Below are 13,690 nucleotides of genomic sequence, written 5' to 3'. Positions count from 1 at the left end.
TCACAAGTAAGCAAAACAGCRCTGGGCGGCCGGGGAGTCTCTGCTCCACCAACGGCGCGCAAAATTCCCCCGCTCACAGTCTCCTTCTATGCGGCTCTAGTTCCGGGTATACGTGGCACTTCCTGTAACTTCTGCGGTTGCGCCGGCTGTTGCTAGGGGGTCTTCTGCAGCCCTCTGGTGGTCGTGGGGATGAAGGCTGGAGTCTTCCTCGGCGTTGTGAGCGATGACCTTCAGGTCGTGTGCACACATTTCACAATACAGTTGTGCAATACCGCCTTATTAGGTGATCTAAGCTAACACTGCAGTTTCGCTAGCTCAGTGGAATCATCTCAGGTGGGGGACATGTTCTCCTTGCAGGATGTTGTAGTTTAGCCCGTACTTAGCGCCTACTTTCATCGTAAAATCACTTCCCGAGCTGATGTAACAAATTAGCACATACCACAGGGGGGTGGGGGGGGCCGGCTGCAGATGGGCCCCCGCCGGGCAGCGACGGCCCCAGCTGTCGTCCCTGCGCTGCCGGCTCGCTCGCGCTTCCTCCCTTCCTAGGAGCCGGGCGCTGAGCGCGCGGGGGCCCTCTCCCCGCCGCAGGTTCATCCCGCGGGCAAGATGTTCCCTAGAAACGCCCGCTGGAGACGCTTCCCGCCCTTCCCCAGAGAGGTAGGTGGTTTCTGCGCCCCCTCGGCCCCCCCCGTCCCCGCGCGGCCCCGTTCGCCCCATCCCGCTCACCTCYGCTCCGTGCCCTCTCCGCAGCCCTCGCCCCCGCTGCCGCCCCGCGCGGGAGGCCCCCGGCACGCGTGGTGCCCGCCGCCCTGGGAACGGGAGTGCCGGAGCGCCGGAGGCGGCTGGCAGCCGGTAAGCCGGGGCGAGCGGGGAGGCTTTGGGGAGCTTCGCCTAGAAATCCCGGTGTGGCCAAAGCCAGGCGCTTCAGCGGGAGCCGGAGAGGCGGAGGGAGCTCGGGGCCACGGAGCAAAGCCCGAGGTGTTTCCCTCTGGGGTGCTGTTAAGGGGGTCCCGGCTGGGACGGGGGAGCRGGGGCTGACTCATTGCTCATCTCAAAAGCAGAAGTGCAAAAAAAAAATATCCTCGGACAATGTGCGCCGGCCATCCGGCTCCGTCTGGCTTTCTCCAAAGAAGCAACAGAAAGTGCAAATCGCCGGCTGCGGGGAGGAAGCGGGTACCGAGCTGTTCCCGCGAATAGCTGACGCCGTTAGGGTTTTGCAGAGCTTTCAGCTAGAGCCTTAGCTAAGAGCCCGGGCAGCGGCAGAGCTCGACTCGCCGCGTAGCCGCCGCCGCGCTACGGAAAGCGTCCCCAAAACGGCGGCGGGTCACCCGGCCGCCCCGCGCAAGCCCGTGGCCCCGCCGTCCTYGCCGGCGGGCGTTTCTCCTTGCAGCCCCGGCCCTGGGAGCCCGAGCCCTTCCCCGGCCCTGCCGACTTCCCGAGCGATGAGGAGGACGGGAGCTGGGCGCCGCCGGCCCCCTGGGACTACGGCACGGAGCCGCGAGGAGCCGAGGACGCCTTCGGAGACGGCTGGTACCCGGTAAAGGGGAGGCGGAGGGGGGCGAAAGGACGGGGCCCGGGGACGCGTCTCTGAAACGCGCCCTTCCGCCAGGCCCTGCCGCCGCCCATGTCCCACCCGGGCTCCTTCGCCTGTCCCGAATTCCCTGGAGAGCAGCTGCCTCCCGCCTGGCCGCCCGATGCCAGCCCAGGGTAGGTGCCGGGCTCGGGGGGCARCGTGCCGCTCGGTGGCCGCCGGCGCCGGGGCTCTGCTCCGAGAGGCGCGGGGTGCAACGGGGGAACTGCTCATCCCACCTGGATAACCTTTGGCGCTGCTCCGGGCGAGATCCCCTCCAGCCTCGGTTTCCCTCCGGGGCTGCCTGTCCGTCCTGCAGGAGACGAGGAGGCTTCTGGCACGGCGCCCGGCCCTGGCGCCCTCGTGGCCCCGGCTGGAAACGCTGCCATCTCCCTCGGGGTCGCCACCGGGAGAAGTTTGCCTCTTGCTACCGCCCGCCTCGTCCCCCCGTCTCCAGAGGTTTGTCCCGTGGGTGTGCTCGTGCCCGGGGGCAGCTCGGCTCCGGGTGCCCGGGGGCTCAGCGCCGCTCCCGGGGGATGCGGTGGAGGGAGCAGGAGGCAGCTGAAGCCCACAGGAGGGATTTGGGGGGGGGAGAAGGACCCTGTGCCGTTGAGGCAGCAACTTGGGGCCCATTGGACCTTCCTCGATCCCCATCCGGCTCCTGGACGGGAGGCGCTGGCGCTGCGCTGGAGTCTCTGCTCCAGAGCAGGGAGGCAGCGTGCCTCGGCCGCGGCTCCGCAGCGCATTAACGYTCCGCTTCTGCTCCTTGCTCCGCAGAGAAGCTCCCGTCCTCCAAGGCCCCGGCTTCTGGCTCCGGGGAGAGCCGCTCGGGGGGCACGGAAAAGCCGCGGGAAGGGCAGCAGGCGGTGAGTTTGCACCTCCCGGGGCGCGCGGCTCTCGCACAGTGCTGCCGTGCCCCTGACCGGCACCGTTTCCCCCAGCACCCGCCGAGCCGGGAGACCCCCGAGCCCCCCGGGCAGGCAGGTTCCCCGCGAAAGAGCCAGGCTGCCGATGCCTGTGCCGTGCCGGAGGCTGCAGAGCAGGAGCGCGCAGCGGGAGCAGAGCCGGTATGAGCGCGCCGCTTCTCCGGGACGTTGGGCTTCTCCTCGCTGTCTCCCAGCCCTCTCCCGCAGCGGCGGCGCTGGGATGTTTGACTGCAGGCGCTGACTCCTCTCTCAGTTCCCCTGGGATTTTAGCAGCCCGTCCGTCTTCCCCCAGGACGGACAGACGTCCCTGCCTCCCCCTGCCACATGCCTGGCAGCCGGCCAGGGAGCCGCGGGYGGCCACGGCCGGGACCCCACGGCTTTGGAAACGGAGCCGGCCCTGCCGGAGAGCGCTGGGAGCAGCAGGGAGGAGGAGTGCGAGCTGGTAGGAGCCGACGCGTCCCCTCCTCGCTGCCGGACCTCGAGCCCAGGGCAGGGAGGTGGGAGCTTGGCCCCCGCGCGGCCCCTCCTGGGGCCCTTYGCTCACCCGAAAACGCGCAGGTCCCGCGGGGAGCCGCTGCAGAGCCCGGCCGGGGCGGCTCCGACGTCTGCGCCTCGCCGGGGACCGGGCGGCTTCGCCCTGCCAGCGCCGGAGAGCCGGAGCCGGTAGGGACTCAGTGCCGCCCGCCCGCCCGCCCGCCCCGCGCCGCTCGCACGATGCGAAGGAGCAGCTTTTCNCTCGCACGATGCGAAGGAGCAGCTTTTCCCCCCGAAATGTCACTCGGCAGCGCCACCGCGTGCGGACGGGGCTGGCGGTAGCCGCGTTTCAGCTCTGCCTCCTGCGGGAAAGGAGGAGACGGAGCTGGGAAGCGGCAGCCGGCTCTGCTGGCCCGGCGGAATCTCCGGGTCTCCAGGCTTTGCCCTGGTGTCCCCGGGAGCTGCCCGTGGGACGCGGCCCAGCGATCCTGGCTCGTATAAGCCCGGCGGTCCCGGGAGCGGCACGGGGGATTTCCTCCCTGCCCTTCCCGCTCGCGGGATCCCGTGGCCGGGGGCAAAGCGCCGCTGTGTCCGGATGCGGCACCTGCGGCCGCCCCGGCATCGGCCACTTGGGAGATGCTGATAAATTGGAGGCGGTTTGGAGAAAGGCCAGAAAAATAACTCGAGGGTGGAAAATGTGCTGGAGCGCAAAAGACCCCAGGACGGGAGCTTTAACGGAGGATGCGGAGGAGGAGAGCAGCGCGGAGGCTTAGTGACCGCCCGAGGGGGAGCGGGGTCGGCCGGCGGGGGCCTCGGAGCRGCTCCCGGGCACGAGGGAAGGGTGCCAAGCCGCGGCCGATGGAGCGGCCCCGTCCCGGCCGGTCCCCTCGCCGTGGTCCTCCTCGTCGTCAGCGCATCCCACCCTTCCTTTCCCCATCCTGCAGGCTGTGGCCAGCGGCGGCCGCTCCACGCTCCCGGCGCCCTCGCCGTGCGGCAGAGACCTCCGCTCGGCCGCCGTGCTGGCCAGGAAGGAGGAGATCGAGCTGGTGAGCGCGGGGCGTCCCCGGGGGGGGGCGGGGGGGGGTCTCGGGGCGGGCGGCGACGTCCGCAAACCGGCCGCTGCCGCCCCGCAGTCCTACCAGCGGTCCAGCCTGGCCTTCGCCGCCGTGGCCACGATGCTGCTGCAGCAGGAGCCCTCCATGGAGGCGGCGATGGGGCCGGCGCTGCGGGCCAACCTGTGCCAGGCTCGCAGCCACCACCTCCGCCAGCTGGAGAACTTCATCGACAGCTACGACGCGGCCGCCGCCGGCCGCTGAGGGTCCCGGGGTGCCGGGGCCGAGCCCCCGCGGACGCCTCGGCGCGGGAGGAAGAGGAGGGTGCTCAGCTCGGGGGGCCGGCAGGTGACAGGGACAGGGACGGGGACAGGGATGGGGGAGGCAGGTCCCGTGGCAGGGACGAGCCCTCCCCAGACCCGTGTTCRCAGCCGTCCTGCGGAGCGGGAGCGGATTGTGCCGGAGGGCGGCGGGATGGGGAGCGGCTGCGCGGGGCTCCCCTCYGTCCTCCCCACGCTCCTGTTCACGTGGACGTTGCATTAAAAGCTGAGGTCTGTCCTTAGGCAGGTTTTAAGTTTTAAAAATAAAGCAGCAGTGACACTCGCTGCCCCTCCATGGTCCCTGCTCCGGTGTTGCTCCCGTCCCATCCCATCCCTGCTGTCCCCACCTTGGGCACCCTGAGCTCCGTGCAGCGGCCGGCACTGATGCCCTTTTGGGCAGCCCTGTCGCACCACCAGCACCGGCCTCCGGCCACGGATGAGCGCCGGGGCGGGGAGGAACGGGCCAGACTCATTCGGTTCTCCGGCACCCGGATCGCGGCCGAGCTTTATTGCRGCACCGGTGTCGGAGCCGGCTGCAGCGCTGCCCCCGCCGCTGCCCTCCTCTCCCCGCGGTTCAGGCACCTGGTGCGGGGCCGCGTCCTTCGAGGACCTCTTCCCGCAGGTGGGAAATCTGCAGCGGGCGTCGGGGGCGGAAGGATGCAGCGCCGGCGCGGGCGGTCGGCTGGCTGCTCCCGAGCTTGCTTTACCTGTTCTTAATTGCGTGAGAGGCCAGCCGGAATTGCAGGCTGCGCTCTGCCAGCGAAGGGATCCCGGCAGCTTCTCCCTACCAGTGTTGGGCTGGTTCCAAGCCGCACTGGCAAGGGATTGCAAACCCCGCCAGGGGCTGGGAAGACCCGGCAGGATGGCAGTGCCGGGCCAGGAAGCCCCTCGGCAGCGCGCCGGGCCGGGACTGCTGCCCTTCTGCTTAAATACGGTGCAAAGTGCCGGCRCGGCGCCCGCGTTCCCTGCGGCTAGGACACGCTGCAGTGCCTGCTGCTGCCCCACAGCTTCGCCGTCCGGCCCCCGGCCCGCTCCGGGCCCTGGCGCTCCCTGCCCAGGGAGCTCATCCCAGGTTTGGGGATGGGCTTCCCGAAGAAGAAGCCCTCCTCTTCCGAGTCTGAGGATGAAGAGCAGGTTGGGCACCAGGAGTCTTCCTCTTCCGTGCCATCCTGCAGCTCAATGTCCTCTGGCCTCGGGCTGTGCCGGGCGGGGGACAGGCCACCTCGGAAGTGCAGATTCCTGTCACCTTGTGGCGTCCTCGGATCAGGGCTCCCTGCAGCCGGGCGGCCCGGTGCTCCGGGGCCGCTTGGACCCCCCGTGCTGGGCTGCGGGGCCGAGAGGGGCCCGAGCGGCGGCCCCAGGGTGCCCGGGCGCAGAGCATCCCTGCTCCTCTCCGTGGGCACTGCTCCGCGGTCGCCCGGGCTCCTGAAGGCAGGATGCACAGAGGCCTGATCCTGCAACGGCTCCGGCTCTGGAAGAAGGAGAGCGAGGAGGTGTGAGAGAGGGCTGAGCCTGCCCYGCTCCCCCCCGGCCGCAGCGGGGGCTGCCTGCGGGTGCGGCGAAGGCTTGCAGCCGCCCCGCGGGAGRCGGCAGGACGCTCGCGGCGGGTGCTCCAGCCCCCGGGCAAGATTCCCTGGGGCTGGGCAGCGCCCGGCTTTGCCGCCCCTTCCCTGCCTCCCTCCCGCCGCGCCGCCGGCCCTACCGGCCCCTTGCAGCCGCTGCCGGCAGCCGCCAGGCGCCGGGACCGGCGAGGCGCTCCGGGCGGCGCGGGAAGTGGGCGTTGAGTCCGGGGAAGGAGCCGAGGCGAAGGCCGAGTCGGAGGAGTCGGAGGCGGCGGAGGAGGCGTCCCGCTCGCGGCCGCAGGCTTCGGAGCAGTAGAGCCGGCCGCGGCGGGAGGTGACGGGCTGCCCGCGGAGCGGCTTGTGGCAGAGGCTGCAGCAGAAGCAGGCGGCTCGGGCATGCCAGCGGAGCCCCTGGTGCGTGGCCGCTTCGCTGTCGGCGCCTGCGGGGCGACGGCCGGTGAGCGGGAGGCTCTTCCCGCATCCCAAGCCCGGCCGCGGGCTTTCGGCCGGGCGCCGCGACCTACCGATGGGCTCGCCGCAGGCCTGGCACGGCTCGGCGTAGAGGCTCTCGAAGCAGCCGCGGCAGCAGGGCCGGCCGCTCGCCATGACGTAGCGCTGCCCGCGCAGCGGCGCCTCGCACTCCAGGCAGCAGAAGTGCTCGGGGTGCCAGCGCCGGCCCTCCGCCTCGATGCACTCGTCCAGGAAGATGAGCTGCAAAGGGGGCGGGGGGGGGGGGGGAAGCGAGCCGCCCTGCAAGCACCCGCCGAAACAACCCCGGCGCTCACGACGCGCTGGGGGGTTTTTGTGCCGAGATTGCGGATCGGCCCTCGTGCGCCGGGGGTCCCTGCAGGGCGCGGGAAGGAAACCTTCCCACCTGCCCCCTTTCCCCCCGCCGACTGCTTTGCAGCCTGGGGGGCCCGTTGCATTTGCAGCCTGGGGGTCCCGTTGCATGTGCAGCCCCCCAGCCCAGCCTGGCACGGGAGCAGCTGGCAAAGGCGGCAGACCCGAGCYGAACCCAGCCCCGGCTGCTCCCCGGCCCGGCACCCACCTGGTCGCAGGAGGCGCAGCGGGGCCGGAAGAGCTCGGCATGGTGCCGGCCGCAGTAGATCCTGCCGTCCTGCTGGAAGTAGATGAGGTCCACCAGGGGCTGGTGGCAGAAGTGGCAGCAGAAGCAGGACGGGTGCCAGAGCTGATCGCCCAGCCTGGACGCCGAAACCCCCGGGTCGCCTTGGTTCAGCCTCCGGCCGCACTGCAAAGCCAAGGGACACGGATGGGGTTTGGGGCTCGGCGGCCGTGCAGTGACGGTGCCCTGGCCGGGGCCAGGGTGGTGGTGGCGGGGGGGGGGACATCTCACCTTCTTGCAGGGGCACCCGTGGCAAGGACCCGGCACCGGGCACGCCAGCCCCTGCCCCAGGGCCTCCCGCCGCCGGCGGGCGCTGAACGCTTGCAGCTGCTTCCTCTCCTCCTCCGCCAGGCCGGGGCAGTACCGCTCCTGCGCGGGGACGGGGAYGGGGACGGGGACGGGGACGCGGTGAGGGGGTGCGAGGGCAGCGGCGCCCGGGCGCTGGCGCCCCGGGAAGGGCTGCGCTCCCTAACCGGCGTGTCTTACATCGCAGTCCTGCGGAGGCAGCTGCTGCAGCAGGGCTCGGGCGCGGAGCCGGCTCCCGGCGGCGGCAGGCTCGGGCGAGCGGGCGGCGAAGCGCACCGGGACCTTGGGACATCGCACAGGAGAGAGAAACACAAGCGGATTTTTCAGGGGATTAAGCGGCCTCGCTCCCAGCCCCGCGGTGCCCCCCAGCCGGGAGCACTCATCCGGCACGATCCCTCCTTTCTCCTCCAAGACGCATCCCGGCGGAGGAGCTGGGTGCTGGGGAGACCGGGACGGGACGGGATGGTGCCCGAGGCGGAGCGGGGGGCGAGGGGAGCCCAGCACGGCCGGGATGCTGCCCACCTCGGCGGGTGGCTCCAGGTACTCCTCCAGGGCGCAGCCGGAGTCGCTGTCGGAGGAGGCGGGAGGGAGGCCGGCGGCGGTGCCGCAGGGGGGCGGCTCGTCTCGCTGGGGCCATGCGGGGCTCGGCGGGGACATGAGCTGGGGAGAGAGGTGACAGGGCTCGGAGCCGGCCGGGATGGGGGTCCACCGCCAGGACACGTGGCGTCCCGGCACGGACCCTGCTCCGGCCGCAGGATGAGCAGCGCCTCATCCCGGGGAGGGTCCCCAGGGCAAGTCCGGCAGGGACGATCCTTGGAGCCACCGCGGGGCCTCGAGAGCCTTTGCTGAATCGYCAGCGAAGTGCAGGGGCTCCTGGGGTCGCTCCGCTACCTGGAAGCGCTGGAAGCAAACCCGCACCGGACTATCGGTGATGCCGGGAGCTCTCGGCAGCAATGCTCCCAGAGAGGTGCTCGGCTTTGCCGGCCACGCGGGAGGCACCGGAAAGGGGATGGTGGCAGGGTGAAGCCAGGTGGGGGGGGCACCCCGATTTCCGTGCCCGGGTGTCCGGGTGCCGACCGTTCGCTCTCCCACAGCGGGAGATTTTCCCTGGCTGCTGCCAGCTCTTTGCTGGCCTGGTTAATCCCTGATTTCGTGGCCTGTCTCCGAGCGGAGCAGTGGGAGGAGATCGAGGTCTAGCCCAATTCAGTGGAAAGTAATTTATTCCCCCTGGGCTGCTATTGTTCAGCCCGGAGCGGCTGTTCCTGCCGGGGCAGCCGGCTCGCCCAGCCGCCACCACCTTGCCCGGCTAATGGTTGCGCGCTGCAAACCCATCCCGTCCCGTCCCGTCCCGTCCTGTCCCCTCCTCCCCGCGCGGCACTTTCTCGCCGCTCGCTTCCTTCCTCGCTTGGGTTTCCAAAACAAAGGCGTGATGACGATCCGGCGGCTCCTGGGGCGCCCTGGACGCCGGCCCAGCGCCGGCCCCGCGAGCGGGCAGGGGGGGGCCAGGGACGCCGAGGCCGAGCCGCCGCTCCCGGGCAAGCCCAGGGCCGCGGGGCACCCTCGAGTCCCGCGTGGCCGGACACGCTGCAGCAACCCGCGTGCGAACCGGGCACCAGCAGCTGAGATGCTGCTTCTGCGCCTCTGGTTCATCCCCTTCCCCTGCTCTCAGGGCCGGCGGCAGCAACGTCCCGGCTGCTCCAGCCTCGACGCCTCCCGTCCGAGCCCCTGCCGGGCACCGTGCCTCTTTGCATCGCCCCCCTCCAGCCCCGCTGCCCCTTCCCACGCCCCATCCCGGGGCGCTGGACCTTGCATCCGAATGCCAGCCCGCTCCCGATTTCCTGCTCCAGCTGGGGCCCAGACCCTCCCCGGCGGGACCAGCCGCGGCAGCTCAGGTCTCCCCGCGGTGCACCTGGGTCAATGATTAACTCTGCAAATTGGCTAGTCAGCGGGATGAAACAAAAAGGGCTTCGTGCCCCTCTCCCGGGGCCCTGGCGGAGGCTCTGCCAGCCGCGGCCGCGGCGAGCGGAGGGCAGAGCCGGGGTCAGCCCGGGCAGGCTGCGAGGCTGGCGGCGTTCTGCTCCTCGGCGCCGGTCACGTTTCGCACCTTGCGGCTGGGGAGGGCTGCACGGCGCGGGGGGAAGAGGGCTGAGCACCGAATCCGCAGCCCGGAGAGGGTCCGGGCCTTGCTGATGTGCCGAAGGACCGCCGGCATTAGGGGACCGGCAGAGAGCCCCGCTCTACGGCTGTCCGGAGGGCAGGGGCAGGAGGGGAGCGGGCGTCCCTGGGGATGCTGAGCCGGGGCCTCCATGAGCCCGGCTCCGGTCCCAGCTCCGCTGCCACCGTCTTTGGCACCGGTGGGCAACGTGCTTCTCCCTCCGCCGGGAGATGGGTGGTATCGCCTGGTTTATTAAGCCTCCGAGCTGCACGTGTCTCATCTGGCTAATTAGAGCCTGCGGACGCTGCGCTGCCGCAGCACAGCTCGCAGCCGGCTTCCCCCGTGGTCCCTCGCCGCCGGGGGGTTCCCGGAGCTGTCGCCCAGCGGGAGTCCTGCTCGAAGCTGGGATCAGCCCCTATCCCAGCGGGTCTCCGGCGGTGATGCCCAGCACGGCGAGCTGTGCTGGGAGCCACGTGGGCCACCCTGTGCCAGGGCTGCCAGGAGGGAGCCCAGTGGGGCAATTTGGGGGAGAGCGGAGACGGCTGCCAGGAAGCGCCGGGGCCGCGCTGGAGAGCCCAGCCCGGCTCGGCTTGATGCGATTACACGGGACGGCGGCCGTCTGGGCTGCCGATGGTTCCCTGTAATTAGCAGCAGACGGTGACAGCGGGAAGCGCCTCCCATGCTAAGGAGCCAGGCAGCTCCAACAGGTCGGGCTCCTCCGCTCCCTGTCCCCTCGCCCTGCCTGCTCTCGCCCGCGACCGGCCCCGCGCACCCCGAGGACCGGCTGTGCCGGCGCGCTCTGCTGCCCGCGGCCGCGCTCGGACCCTCGCGGCATTCGCCGGGCTGCAGACGGCTGTTGGGCTCCCGGGTGCTGCTCCGGGCGCTGCCGGCTCCGTGGCCCCGGAGGATTTCCTTTGCCGCTTGGAGCGCGTTTCCCACAATAGTTACAGCCCTTGGCGAAGCAGCCGCGGTTCCTGGGGTCAGAGAGGCTAAATTCACGGGGATGTTAATCTCGGTTCGCTTTCCGGGAGCAGCCCCGGCGCCGACTGGCAGCGGGACCGCGCGGGCTCCCAGCCCTCTGCCGCCAAGGTGCCAACGTGAACTTGCAGYGTGGCCGCCCCGGCCCGCTCGCATTCAGCGCACCCTCCTCGTTTCCCGGCTCCCAGCTCGGACCGGGTCTAACCCGCCTCTTTGCTGCAGCCGTTGGTTTTCCAGAGTCACCTCTCAATTTTACGAGACCCAGTTTCGGGCACCTGTGGCCTGTTCTGCAGCAGCACCAAACCCTCCTCAGCTCTGCGACCGCCAGGGAACGCGATTGCTCGCCATCACCAACAAGGCCAGATCCCGTTGCAAGCGCCCAAAATCGCCGGCAGCTTTTGGACGCGGAGCTGTGCAYGCAACGCCTCACCCTGGTTTTGCTAGCGGTCCTGTCAGTGCAGCTGYAGCGAAGGTGCTTGCAAAGCAAGATGCAGCACAGTAAAGGTGCATCTCCCCTTTGGGGTAAGACGAGCYGGATCAGCTAATCCCGCAACGTGACCGAGCCCTGGCAAGCGCAGTCTCCATCTGGCGCAGGCACCGCTTTGGGACCACGTCGCTCGAGGAGACCTCTGCCAATGCCGGGGCCTGTTTGCTCCGCGGGGATGCACCGGTGCTGCAAAGGGCTTTTCTCGCTGTGTCTCYCCCTGCCCCGAGAGCGCAGGCACGTCCGGGCGCCCCGTCCCGGCGCGGCAGTAACCCATTAACCCGCTGTAACTCAGTCACTCGTATATCCGCAAGGGGAACCGAGACCTGCCGCCCCCACGGCGCCGCGTTTTGATCCTGGCTTCGGCTCCGTCCCGGAGGCGGCCGCGGCTCCCCTGCCAGCACGACAACCCCCCCCCGCCATGGGTACCTCTCGCACTGGGGTGTAGCTGCCGGCCGGAGGCTTTTCCAGCCGCGGGAGCCAAGGGAAAGCCCTGCCGCCGCGTGCATCCACCTGCGTGCTCAGGGGCGCGCGAGCCGCCAGCTAGCCCAGCACGGCCGAGATCCGGCGGCGATAGAGCAGACGCCGTCTCGTGCTTTCAAGAGACGTTTGCTGCAGACAAAGACCGCGGGGGTGGAGGGGGCAGCGATACTGTTCTGCTCCCCCGGTTTATTTTTCCCACGGAGGAACCAGCCAAAATCCCTCCCGAATTCAATTTTCCCCCCATTTCTCTAGTCCTCCCGTTTGCAACAATCCCCGGATGGGGAATTGCCCGGTTCCCCCTGATTCCCAATAGTTTCTTCTACGACCCTAGCTCCATCGGAGCGTGTCCCGCCGTTCCAACCGCCCTGAGAAACGGCCTCAGCAGCGTGAGAAAAAAACAAAACAAAACGACCAAAAAAAAAGCCCTTTCTGCCCGGCTTCGAGTCGCCCGTGTGGCTCACCTACCTGCGCCGCTGCGGTGGGCTCCGCCGCCCGCTCCGGCCCGGCTCCGGCCACGGCGCCGCGCGCTCCAGCGGCCCTCGACGCCCGGCTCGCCCTACCTGCTGCGGCGGAGGCGCGGGAACGGAGCCCGAGCCGGGGGGAACTTCGCAAAGCGAAAGGAAAACATCCAAGCTGAGTTAGGGAAACAATTTTTTTTTTTTAATCTGCCTGCCCAGGAAACTGGATCTGTGTCAGCTGGGGTCCTAATTACAGGCTTTTTAGCCTAAACCTACAGAGACAGCCAATGGCAGGGAATGGCAGCGCAGGCAGGGAGGGGAAGAGCGCAGGCTGGCGGAGGGGGGGTGCGCGTTAACCCTAGAGGGGAACGAGCTCTTCCCGTGACATCTGTTTTCCTCGGCGCCTCTCATTTTCCGAGCGTCCGCGCCCTTCCCTGCATCCGCGGCTCAGTTCACCCCAGGTTGCCGTTTTGATGGCTTTCATGATCCGCCGTGATTTGTTTTCCTCCCTAGATCAGAACGAGTTGGAGCCGCATGAAAGAGGGGAAGTGTCATTACGCCCCGGTTTGGAGGCGCAGGGCCCTCGGCTGCGCTCGCACCAAGCGCTTAGCCGGGGGCAAGGCGGGACGTCCTACTTTTCCCAAGCCCTGAACACCTGATGTGTCTCCCAAAAGCCATTTAGACCTGCTTCAGCCGCAGCAATTGCGCTGGGGTGGGAATCGGGGCGACGTTTACCAGGCTTTCCRAAGCCTGCCTTTCAGGGTAGCTTGTTTTTCTGCGCTTCCACGCGCCGTGGGATTTTCCAGCCCGCTCCCGCGGCCGGGCTCCCGCGGCAGCGCTGCTAGGAGAGGCCGTGCGGGGCTGGTGTCTGTGCACGGGTTATTGCAACGGGTCTTTAACGCTTTGTATCCTCCCGATCTGCAAAATCACCCGGGCAGGAAAAAGGAGCAGCGGGTGCATCCCTGCAAACTGCCACCGTCCGCTCCCCCTCGGAAGCATCTCATCCGGGGAGCCTTTAAGGGCCCGGCTCTCCGCCGGGGAAGTTAATCCGCCGTGTTTGGGGTTGGTGGCGGGCCGGTCTCAGCCGCGTTGGACTTTGCACCCCGGCACGGCAGGGCCCCTCCAGCGGGCGCCGGGTGCCGCCCGTCAGCCRTGCGTGCGGCGAAAGCAAAGCGCCGCGGTGACGCTCCGATCCACCTCGCGGGACCAGCGGGGCAAAGGGGCTCGAGCGGCTCGGAGCCTGCCCGGGCGGGAGCAGGCTCTGCTCGACCCCAGCCACCGCCCTGGAAGTTGCACGAGGCCTCCCAGGCAAGCGCGTGCCTGCGGAGCGGAGCGGGATGCTGGCTGCCGATCCTCCCTGCCGCTTGGCTGCGGCTAAGGCGGAGCAGGTCGGCGAAGGCAGCGCTCCCCGGCTTTGCACGGGGACCCCAAACCGCGCTCGCCTGCAAATGGCGGTGCGAGCGGCGAGAGGGAGGAGCGGGACCACGCGGGCTCTCCCGAAACGGCACGTTATTCCTCCCGTGTCCCGCCTCGCACGGCAGCCCCCCTCCGCGCCGCCGCCGTGCATGGGGCTGGAAAGGCACTGTGCCACTGGCCCCACGGCCCCGCGCAGGGCATCTCCCATGGGGTTGGGATGACGGGGGTGGGGCTGGGGGGGCAGGTGCCCTCCTGCCCCACGTCCTCTCCTGCCCCCCACCCCACAGCATCCTTCCTGCCCCCCAGCACCCCATCCTGCCCCACGTCCTCTCCTGCCCCCCACCCCACAGCATCCTTCCTGCCCCCCAGCACCCCATCCTGCC

General features: G+C 69.7%; 2 protein-coding genes across 2 annotated transcripts; one reads left to right on the top strand and one right to left on the bottom strand.

Moving 5' to 3' along the window:
• The first annotated feature begins 202 nt into the window (after nucleotides 1-202).
• On the top strand, nucleotides 203-4,540 carry LOC112961468 (translation initiation factor IF-2-like). Its single transcript, XM_026056691.1, has 11 exons — nucleotides 203-216; nucleotides 547-657; nucleotides 751-852; nucleotides 1,391-1,537; nucleotides 1,610-1,707; nucleotides 1,890-2,029; nucleotides 2,348-2,436; nucleotides 2,512-2,637; nucleotides 2,789-2,938; nucleotides 3,915-4,016; nucleotides 4,104-4,540. The coding sequence occupies exons 2-11, from the start codon at nucleotides 607-609 to the stop codon at nucleotides 4,284-4,286; spliced, it is 1,188 nt and encodes a 395-aa protein (XP_025912476.1). The 5' UTR covers nucleotides 203-216; nucleotides 547-606; the 3' UTR covers nucleotides 4,287-4,540.
• Nucleotides 4,541-5,313: 773 nt separating this feature from the next.
• PRICKLE4 (prickle planar cell polarity protein 4) lies at nucleotides 5,314-7,990 on the bottom strand. The gene is made up of 7 exons (XM_026056525.1): nucleotides 7,856-7,990; nucleotides 7,514-7,615; nucleotides 7,259-7,396; nucleotides 6,953-7,153; nucleotides 6,429-6,615; nucleotides 6,045-6,344; nucleotides 5,314-5,813 (listed from the first exon to the last, which is right to left on the bottom strand). The coding sequence occupies exons 1-7, from the start codon at nucleotides 7,988-7,990 to the stop codon at nucleotides 5,314-5,316; spliced, it is 1,563 nt and encodes a 520-aa protein (XP_025912310.1).
• Between the last annotated feature and the right edge of the window lie 5,700 nt (nucleotides 7,991-13,690).

This window comes from Apteryx rowi, unplaced genomic scaffold, assembly GCF_003343035.1.
Source record: "Apteryx rowi isolate R43461 unplaced genomic scaffold, aptRow1 scaffold_132, whole genome shotgun sequence".
NCBI lineage: Eukaryota > Metazoa > Chordata > Aves > Apterygiformes > Apterygidae > Apteryx > Apteryx rowi.
This window is presented reverse-complemented; position numbering and strand designations above follow the sequence as displayed.